Here is a 10,612-nt window from a genome sequence, read left to right as displayed (position 1 = left end):
TTAAGTGCGTTAAAATCTTCCAGAAGTCAGAGTGCACAGAGGAGCATGTCAACGTACTGAATATAGGCCATTTAGCGAGTCATAATAGAAATCTGATTTATTGAACACTCCGTGTGATCTATATTAAAAGGCACTTCATTTAATGTAACAGGCTTTTAAAATTCAATAGTGGTGCACAATTTCTATATCAAAGGGATGCAAAATTACACTTTTCATGGAATACCCCAAATACACATTTCTCGGATCTGCCTAAATGGTCACAAATACAACGGCATGATTATTTAAACTGCTTTCATTTATTTAACTTTTTTCCCCCTAACTCTAACAGTACATGCAGTATCAATTATTTGGCATTCAATAACTGGTCATTCGTACCATCACAGTTCTAAAAACTCAGGACACGTATGGATCATGACCTAATTTTAAAATGTTTGTCCAACAACCATTTTACTACAAATGCTGTGAGGAAACAAGCGATTCATTCTGAACCATTTCAACTTCCACCGTATAGTAAACTATTTCAAACACATTCTAGACAGAAATTGTCCAAACAAACCAGTAAGTACTAGGGTTTTATGAGAGTAGAAAAATAGCTTTGTTTTTCAAGTTGAAATAATTACACTCATGAATTGTCCATGAGATCGATGATAGACTTGCCTTTAATACCCGACCTGGTCATTCGCATAAAATAAAGATTTAGGACTGGTTTCCCGGACACAGACTAAGCCTAGTCCTGGTCTAAAAAGCCATTTCAATCAAGATTCTCCATTGAGCATGCTTTTTAGTCCAGGACCAAGCTTAATCTGTGTCCAGAAAACCAGCCCATAATCTACAAACTCAAGAGAGAGGAAACATTAGCATTAGTGTTACTGTAGAAGACAAGCCATAAAAGCAGTGTAGAACTACTTGTCCTTTGTTTAAGGAACAGATTGACTTGAGGTTTCTGATAGTGGTCTGTTTGAGCACTAGCAGCAGGCAGTTAGTTATTAACAGTGAAAGACTGCAGTCCAGTGATGGCTCTGCCCAGAATCAGGGCATGGATGTCATGGGTACCTGGAAGACAAAGAAAACAATATAAGGAACCATGTGGAACAGTGCTGTTGCTGAAGTTGAGCAACTATATAAGGGGAGAGAGACATTTTGTTTTCTCATTTGATAATATTGTGGAAAGTTCAATGGTTTTCCCATATGACCTATTTATTTATTGTAAATGACATATTACTGACCTCTACTGGTGAGTAAATAAACCACGATAAAACAGTTTTGCTTCCACATCCATATCCTCTTAGACCTGGTTATGGCCTTCTTTCTCCTCACCTTCGTATGTGTTGACGGCCTCCAGGTTCATAACATGGCGGATGATGTGGTACTCATCAGAGATGCCGTTTCCTCCCAGCATGTCTCTGGCCTGCCGGGCGATGTCCAGGGACTTCCCACAGCTGTTCCTCTTTAGCATAGAGATCATCTCAGGGGCTGCCCTGAGGGAGGAGAGAAGACATATGAGATAAGTCTCCTCAGGTTCTATTCACTCTGAAACAACCTGAAATTGTACTTCCCCTATGGTGTGTAGTTATTTGTTAAAAGGTGGTGTCACACTACAAGACAATTATGTCACATCATTTCCAGTTCCCTCTTACTTTTTGGCGTCGATGAGTCTCCCCAGCTGTAGACAGGCCTGCAGACCAATGGTGATTTCTGTCAACATGTCGGCCATCTTTTTCTGCATCAGCTGGTTTCTGGCCAGGGGTACTCCAAACTGGATTCTGAGATTAACAAATATCATGAGTAGCAGAACATCTTAAGTTCACTCAGAAAAGCTGAGAAAACAAAATAAGATTCAAGAGCTACAGACTTTTGCTCGGTCCTGCTCATCCAAAACATCCCATACCAATAGTAGCCGCAGAATCCTCACCTGTCGAGTGTGTACTGACGAGCCGCGTGGAAGCAGAACTCTGCAGCACCTAGTGAACCCCAGGCGATGCCATACCGGGCATTGTTCAGGCAACCAAAGGGACCCTAGAGCCAAGGAGGACAAAACATTTATATACCAACAAGGTTAAACAGCATTATAAGAAAGTCTGGCCATCCACATAAAAGTCAGTACATGAGAGCGGTAATCCTGGCCTCTACTCACCCCCAGGCCAGAGACTTTGGGCAGCAGGTTCTCCTCAGGAACCTCCACCTCGTCCATGATGATCATGCCAGTGGCAGACGCCCTCAGAGAGAACTTGCCCTCGATCTTGGGTGTGGTGAAGCCCTTCATACCGCGCTCCAGGATGAAGCCACACACCTTCCCATCGTCACACTTGGCCCAGACCACAGCGATGTCCGCCACAGGGGAGTTGGTGATCCTGACGAAGGTGAAGGAGATGAGGGAAGGCATTGCAATTTAGGGAGGAGCTATTTTATCAGTATGCTACAGAGTGAGCCTGGTTTCTAGGGCTATATGAGGACAGTTTTGCATAAGTTTCACAAGACGTGATGGGAGAATTGAACAGAACCACGTACTCAATGTCAAACTAAGCATTTTGTTGAAGTTGTTGAAGCTGCATTTCCCCAGAGGAAACAGTGTTACATTAAATATATAAAACATGAACTACAGGCCCAGGTTACCAATTAACATGTATTTATTCAGTGTTAAGCTTACGCAATGTGAGGGCCAATGCACTCAATGGTTAAGTATACAACCACAAAGTCCAGTTCAGTCACTGCTGACGTCTCTCAGTTCAGAATCATAACACTCTGTGAAACCCGAGTAAAGGGGAACTGAGGGGAACCTAATATTCATGCACCTAGCATTAATATATTTGTGAACAGCACCACCCTGTGGACTAGTTTACAGAGTGAAATGTTTACAATTTAGATAAGAGCCAAACCACTTGATCTTGGGTTTTTTTATTTTAAAAATACATAAAAATATAAATTTAAAAAATTGCTCTAATGAATACAAAAACTCTGAAGATTTCTGTATAATAGAAAGCATATATTCCTATTCTTCAGAATTTTTGGAAGTGGCCTATTCTTGATGTTTCATGAATAGGTAGTCTTTTCAATCAGTAGAGGAATGCATTCCAAGGTGTTGAGACAAAGGTAGCCTTCATCAATGTTTGTGGTCTGTAGGTGTTTGTTCTGTTATATAATCCATTGGCTATTTATAGGAAGCAATTCTAAAGTTCTTTGCACTGGGTACATCACAAAACACTGAGTACATCACATCTAAACATCACGGTTCTCCTAATGCCTGCTATCCAGCTACATACATCTCTGTCCAGTCAGTCCTGAAGTCCTCACGGGGTGATGAACTGTTTCCGTCACTATGTAGTAGGGCTGGGAATTACAAGGGACCTCCCGCTACACTATTATCGTGATATTTAGGTGACGATACAATATGTATTGCAATTCTCATGTATTGTGATTCAATACTGCGATTTTATTGCAAGGTTATGTTCCAAACATATTGCTCACTATATGTCTGCTGCAGAGAGATGAGAAAGCATGAGAAAATTTGTTTTGATCAGTCAGGAAATAAAAGTGCTGAAGACATGGTGGCTCACTGTTTAAAAAGAAGATGGAGAACAAGCTATAAGATGAAAAATACCAGAGTTTTGGTGCAGGTACAGACAACTAGCACCATCTAGCAAAAAATAATAATAAATATATATATATATATATATATATATATAACACAATATCGTCAAAAATAATATTGCGACATGTAACTATTGATTTTTTCTCCCTAGCACTACTATGTAGTGAATGAAGTACAGTCTCCCATTTCTACTCACCAGGTCTTGGAGCCAGTGAGAGTGAAGGTGCGGCTGGAGGGGTTGAACTTAGCACGGGTCTCCATGCCACCGGGGTCACTGCCGTGGTTGGGCTCAGTCAACCCAAAACAGCCCAGGATCTCTCCACGTGCTGGGAGGTAGAGGACGCATTACAGGACAAATACACCCAGATACAAACAGGACTGTGCATCATTTAAGATGAGGCTTAAGGGATGTGGATGTCCCCTCCTCCTTACCCAGCCTGGGCAGCCACTTCTCCTTCTGCTCTTCGGTACCGTACGCGTAGATAGGGTGCATGACCAAGGAGGACTGCACACTCATGACAGAGCGGTAGCCACTGTCCACCCTCTCCACTTCCCTCGCGATCAAACCGTAGGCCACATAACTCGTCCCAGCACAGCCATAGCCTGGTCAAAGTGTAGAGGGAGAGAGGTCACATCATAGGCAATAACCTCCAAAACAAACAGTAGGCCTACATTAAAATGGAATTAAGTGAATCTACAATTAATTATCTAATTTACATTATCTATATTTGAATTATTTTGGCATCACACATATAGTTGATTCTCAAAAACAAATAGCCTTTAACATTTTGTGATCAAAATGACTAAAGTCCATTTCACAGAAAACAAAATCCCTCTTTGAAAGCTTACAGAGAATGATATAACCCCCGGGGGGCTTACAGGTACATTATCCATTTCAAATTATACGTTTATAAAACATGTAGGCTGTCACTCAAATTAAAATAAAGAAAACTGTAAGAAATACAGAGTTTAAGTGATATAAAAAAAACAGCCAACCATGTTTCCCACCCATTCCCATCCCGCTCACCAGTTTAGAGTCAAGTATATTTGTCCAAGCCTCAATTGTTCCTTGAGTAGCACCATTCATTCTCGCTGTCGATAATTATAACTTCTAACAGTAACTGTATCCACTGGCGAACTTGGAGAGTGGGGTGATTGCCATCTAAGAGCCATCAATCATCTCTGATTGATTGAGAGATTCAAGGAGCTATCATCAAACATTGAATATTTACATTCATGCACATCGCACTTGTACCTTTGCCCCAGAAGCATATAACTGCAGGGCACTCACACAGCATATGGAGTTGGGGCCAATTTCATCATTAAATATTTTCTTGGTGTTAAATACAGTCTGTGAACAAACTTATAATGTATAAATTGATGGCTTGGATTACAGGATGACTTATTTTTCCATATTCTGTTCCAGTTAAAAGGTTATTCAGATTCAACAAGATCTGTGAACCAAACGTTTTTAATAGCTAGCTCAGAATGAGTGACATCGGGTGATGTCGGTGTCCTGGAGGGCAAGTAGTTTGCCCCCGGTGATGCGTTGTGCAGACCTCACTACCCTCTGGAGAGCCTTACGGTTGTGGGTGGAGCAGTTGCCGTACCAGGCGGTGATACAGCCTGACAGGATGCTCTCGATTGTGCATCTGTAAGAGTTTGTGAGTGTTTTTGGAGAGAAGCCAAATTTCTTCAGTCTCCTGAGGTTGAACGCTGTCTGTGTGGGTGGACCATTTCAGTTTGTCCGTAATGTGTACGCCGAGGAACTTAAAACTTTCCACCTTCTCCACTACTGTCCCGTCGATGTGGATAGGGGGCTGCTCCGCCTCCCCCTGTTATTTTCCTGACACCACACTCCGAGGGCCCTCACCTCCTCCAGTAGGCTGTCTCGTCATTGTTGGTAATCAAGCCTACCACTGTAATGTTGTCTGCAAACTTCATGATTGAGTTGGAGGTGTGCATGGCCACGCAGTCATGGGTGAACAGGGAGTACAGGAGAGGGCTGAGAACGCACCCTTGTGGGGCCCCAGTGTTGAGGATCGGAGGGGTGGAGATGTTGTTACCTACCCTCACCACCTGGGGGTAGGTAACAACATCTCCACCCCGCTGATCCTCAACACTTAAGTTCCTTGCTCAGAACATATGAAAGCTGGTGGTTCAATTTTCCCAGTTAAGAAGTTTAAGGTTGTAGTTATTATAGGAATTATGACACGTTGACTATTTCTCTCTATACCATTTGTATTTCATATACCTTTTTGACTATTGGATGTTCTTATAGGCACTTTAGTATTGCCAGCCTAATCCTGGGAGTTGATAGGCTTGAAGTCATAAACAGCGCTGTGTTTCAAGCATTGCTAAGAGCTGCTCGCAAATGCAGTAAAGTGTGGTTTGAATGAATGCTTACGAGCCTGCTGCTGCCTACCCCCACTCACTCAGACTGCTCTATCAAATATCAAATCATAGACTTAATTATAATAAACGCACAGAAATACGAGCCTTTGGTCATTAATATGGTCAAATCCGGAAACTATAATTTAGAAAACAAAACATTTAGTCTTTCAGAACCATTCCGTATTTTGCCAAACGGGTGGCAACCACAAGTCTAAATATTGCTGTTACATTGCACAACCTTCAATGTTATGTCATAATTATGTAAAATTCTGGCAAATTAACTACGGTCTTTGTTAGGAAGAATCACAATTTGCAACGAGCCAGGCGGCCCAAACGGTTGCATATACCCTGACTCTGCTTGCAATGAACGCAAGAGAAGTGACACAATTTCCCTAGTTAATATTGCCTGCTAACATGCATTTATTTCAACTAAATATGCAGGTTTAAAAAATATATACTTCAGTGTATTGATTTTAAAAAAGGCAATGATGTTTATGGTTAGGAACATTTGTGCAACAAATGTGCTTTTATCGCAAAAGCGCTTTTGCTAAATCATCACCTGTTTGGCAAAGTTTAATTAGGCTGTGATTCGATGATAAATAACAGGCACCGCATTGAATATTTGCAACGCAGGACAAGCTAGTTAACCTAGTAATATCAACCATGTGTAGTTAACTAGTGATTATGTGAAGATTGTTTTATTATAAGATCATTTTAATACAAGATCATTTTAATACTAGCTAGCATCTTATCTTGGCTCGTTGGAGCCACAAGGTCCTTTTGACGCTGCACTCGCGTAACATGTGGTCAGCCTGCCACGCAGTTTCCTCATGATTGCAATGTAATCGGCGTCCAAAAAGACAGGTTACCGATTGTTATGAAAACATGAAATCGGTCCTAATTAAATCGGCCATGCCGATTAATCGGCCAACCTCTAATGGAGATCAGTCCTTTCGAGAGCCCAGATAATTTATTTATAAATCCCATCATTGGATGGTTTAGTAGTTGGGTTTCCCAAGGGACCCCATAGGCCAGCATAGCTGATCTAAATTGTAAATATAGAAAAAAATGATTTACCTGGTAATGTATATGTATTTCAAATCTTGGAATGTTCTCAAACTATTACTGTCCAGGATATCGGCAAGGCCACCCTCCAGATCACAAAGGTATTGACTCACCTTTAATAGTTGGGCCCAGGACACCCAGCTCCCCCATTTCTGACACAATGTCTCGATGGAACACTAAGACAAAACAGGCAGCTTGTTATGTTGACATGGTTTGCATAACTGACAAAATTCATAATATTGACATTCCATCTTAAAGGGCAAAACTGATCCTTAAGGGTTCCTTCCTAGGTTATTGGCATCAATAGCTCAATGGGCTGGGTGATGGTGTGTCTCAAAAGTCAGGCCCACCTTCGTTTCTGTTGGCCATCAGAATGCGGGGCATGAGTTTGTCCTGACAGTAATCACGGAACGAGTCTCGGATCATGATCTCGTCCTCAGTTAGCTGACCCTCCAGCTCCAGGCCATCCCGCCAGTTAAACTGAACCTTGGCTGGTCGTTCAGTAGAGAAGGATCATAGAGCAGAGAAGCACAATTGAATAGCAATCAGACCCCAAAAATTGTAGAAGGGCAATATATGTATGATTTATCTGAAAGGAGTTGATATCAACATACGTGCTTTAGCCTTCTTCTCACTAGCTTTCTCTGCATCTGTGGAAAAGACACAGATTGAGTACTTCACCCGACAAAAAGAGGCATGATGATTGTAAGAATGGCTTTTTAAAACTGCTACCATTGTGTTCTCATGATGGCAAGGTCATTATTGAGTAATGTTATATATACCCTTTTGTGCAGGTGCTGCTGATCCCTGAGATCTTGATGCTGAAATGATGGCACATCTCTGGGGGTTGACCAGCAGACGGCACACAGCGCTTCTCAGTGCCATGATGGGTAGCTAGATTTCTATGAGAGAAAAACAAGGAGAAAAACGTTTTAGAAGAAAATAATCCATAAATCAATGCAACAAACTCAAATAGTTGTCATTGCAAAGACATAATGGGTTATAACTTTTAACAATTATGTAATTTAAGAGAGCAGGTGGAGAAAGCAACTAGCAAATTGAACTCATGTAGCTGCATAGGATAGTTTGAGGAGTAATAAGTGAGGAGTAATACGTCGTGATTAGTTTCGACAATGTTGAAAAAGAGATGTGGTGGTCGGCAGACAAGTTGTTACGCAAGATAACATTAGCACTAGCTAGTAGCTATCCCAACTATTTACAAAGTACATGGCTAGATAAATGATGATCTGCAGGCAACTGAAACTTGGCAGCTATTAACACACCTCACTGTGTGTGTTGGCCACGTTAGTTGATGTTAACATTTTAGTTGTGATAGCTAAAAGAGCTAGCTATTTAGAAAAATGCTGCATGCAGATAAATGAATACGATTAGTTAGTTTACGTTAGCTAGACTAGCTTGAAAGTCAGTCTTGCTCTAGTATCAAGATGTAAAAACATAGTATCGAGTTTATTTACTTGACACGAACACAAACTTACTGTTTCATCAATGTCCCAAATATATTAGCTAACTTCAATACATAGACTGACCTGTAATTTACAGTGCTGGAGATCCTTGACCCAGGCCTCGGTAGTCCTTTCCAAATTGACAAGGTAGAGGAGGACAAACGTTAACACAGGCGCCTGCGTTACGTAGGTCAGGAATGGTTAGGTTCTGTCGCCATTTTGAGTGTGGCAAATTTACGTTGATCCACATTTAGTATGATAAAATAACATGTTAATGGTATGTCTGGAACCAAATGTAAATGATAGTGGGAAGTAAATTATTATGAACTTCAAACATGTTTTTTTTGTGCAAAAGCATTGGTCGTTTTTTTCTCTATTGAACCACTCCCTATGGCTGCTTTCTTGTGTCTCTCCATGTTGTTGCGTAGTTTTTGATTAAGCTCTGATTGGTTTATTGGCGGGGGCGTGCAGATTAAAGGCGTGGCTATGAGAGGGTTCTTTTCATGTATTGACCACATTCATGTTCAGAACTATTTTCAGAACGTAGGGACAGTGGTGGAAAAAATACCCAATTGTCATACTTGAGTAAAAGTAAAGATACCTTAATAGAAAATGACTGAAGTAAAAGGGAGAGTCACCTAGTAAAATACAACTTAAAATAATTGGTGTTAAATATACTTATGTATTTTTTATTTATTTTATTTAACCTTTATTTAACTATGCAAGTCAGTTAAGAACACATTCGTATTTACAATGACGGCCTACCAAAAGGCAAAAAGTCTCATGGGGGACCGGGGCCGGGATTAAAATGTAAAATCAATTGAATAAAAATATAGGCCAAAAACACACATCACTACATAAAGAGACCTAAGACAACAACATAGCATGGCAGCAACACATGGCAACACAGCATGGTAAAAACACTACATAACAACATGGTAGCAACACAACATGGCAGCAGCACAGCACGGTAGGAGCACAAAACATTATTGGGCACAAAAAATGATTGGGCATAGACAACAGCACGAAGGGCGAGAACGTAGAGAACAATATATCACGCAAAGCAGCCACAACTATCAGTATCAACAGTTAATGTAATTGCTAAAAATATAAAGTATCAAAAGTAAAAGTATAAATCATTTCAAAATCCTTATATTAATCAAACCAGACGCCATAATTGTTTACATTTATTTTTTATTTGTGGATTAGCCAGGGGCACACTCCAACACACAAATAATTTATAAATTAAGCATTGGGGTTTAGTGAGTCCTCCAGATCAGAGTGAATTGGAAAATCTTGTCCTGCTAAGCATTCAAAATATAAGGAGTATTTTTGGGTGTACGGGAAAAAGTTACATTTTTAAAATTTAATTAACAAGGCAAGCCAGTTAAGAACAACTTCTTATTTACAATGACGACCTATACCGGCCAAACGTGGACGAAGCTGGGCCAATTGTGCGCCGCCCTATGTATGGATTAAAAAATACATTATTTTCTTTAGGAATGTAAAGTAAAAGTGAAACTAGTCAAACATATAAATAGTAACGTAAAGTACAGATACTACTTAAGTAGAACTTTACAAAGTACTTTACATCACTGCATATGGACCTGTCAAGCTGATAAAAACGATTGTAATTTATCATTCCATACATTAACTTGACTATGACTTGGAACGTTTTTCCTGTAGATAACAATTAAACATTAAGTCACTCGAGTCTGATTACTTGAGCAACCACTCATGACTTTGCCCTTCTCTCTGGATCATAAAATGAGGATCATTTTCATATTATTCTAAGAGGTTGGGCCCTGACTTTACCAGTAGAGTGCAGCACATTGACATTTGTGTAATGAGCTCAATGTAACATGCACTAATATGATAGAGTATAATGGAGCTATACAATTCTACAAAGCTGATTGAAGGTTTGTTTATGATTGTTGTTAATTAAATGTGCAAAGAGATGTTGATTCCAGCCAGACATGCAACTCCCCATCCCACATTTAGAAAAAGGTCTGTAACTAAATGAGAATGAAATATATTAATAATTGGGGAAAAAAGCACTTTAATCCTGTGTGACACTTGGCAGAAGCAGTGTGCTGTTGAA

At 40.3% G+C, this 10,612-nt stretch overlaps 1 protein-coding gene across 2 annotated transcripts; it reads right to left on the bottom strand.

The window, feature by feature from the left end:
- Window positions 1-79: 79 nt before the first annotated feature.
- Window positions 80-8,787, bottom strand: LOC118384625 (glutaryl-CoA dehydrogenase, mitochondrial-like). Of its 2 annotated transcripts, none has more exons than XM_035771310.2 (12): window positions 8,596-8,787; window positions 7,831-7,950; window positions 7,663-7,698; window positions 7,399-7,539; window positions 7,162-7,224; window positions 4,022-4,192; window positions 3,786-3,915; window positions 2,135-2,351; window positions 1,913-2,016; window positions 1,638-1,763; window positions 1,318-1,478; window positions 80-1,053 (listed from the first exon to the last, which is right to left on the bottom strand). In XM_035771310.2, exons 2-12 carry the CDS (start codon window positions 7,931-7,933, stop codon window positions 980-982), a joined length of 1,326 nt encoding a protein of 441 aa, XP_035627203.1. In that variant the 5' UTR covers window positions 7,934-7,950; window positions 8,596-8,787; the 3' UTR covers window positions 80-979. The 2 variants fall into 2 exon arrangements, with proteins under 2 accessions (XP_035627203.1, XP_035627204.1); XM_035771311.2 differs by lacking the exon at window positions 8,596-8,787 and adding an exon at window positions 8,545-8,563.
- Window positions 8,788-10,612: the final 1,825 nt, after the last annotated feature.

The sequence above is a fragment of the Oncorhynchus keta genome, chromosome 5, assembly GCF_023373465.1.
Source record: "Oncorhynchus keta strain PuntledgeMale-10-30-2019 chromosome 5, Oket_V2, whole genome shotgun sequence".
Classification (NCBI taxonomy): Eukaryota; Metazoa; Chordata; class Actinopteri; order Salmoniformes; family Salmonidae; genus Oncorhynchus; species Oncorhynchus keta.
The sequence above is the reverse complement of the archived record's forward strand: the minus strand, read 5'-3'. Positions and strand labels throughout refer to the sequence as shown.

Coding starts and splice junctions, on each gene's coding strand:
- LOC118384625 (XM_035771310.2), bottom strand. CDS start 7,933: ATGGCACTGAGAAGCGCTGTGTGCCGTCTGCTGGTCAACCCCCAGAGA. Junction 7,699..7,830: donor AGCAGCACCTGCACAAAAGG/GTATATATAACA, acceptor TCTTTTCCACAG/ATGCAGAGAAAGCTAGTGAG. Junction 2,017..2,134: donor CCAAAGTCTCTGGCCTGGGG/GTGAGTAGAGGC, acceptor CCTTGGCTCTAG/GGTCCCTTTGGTTGCCTGAA.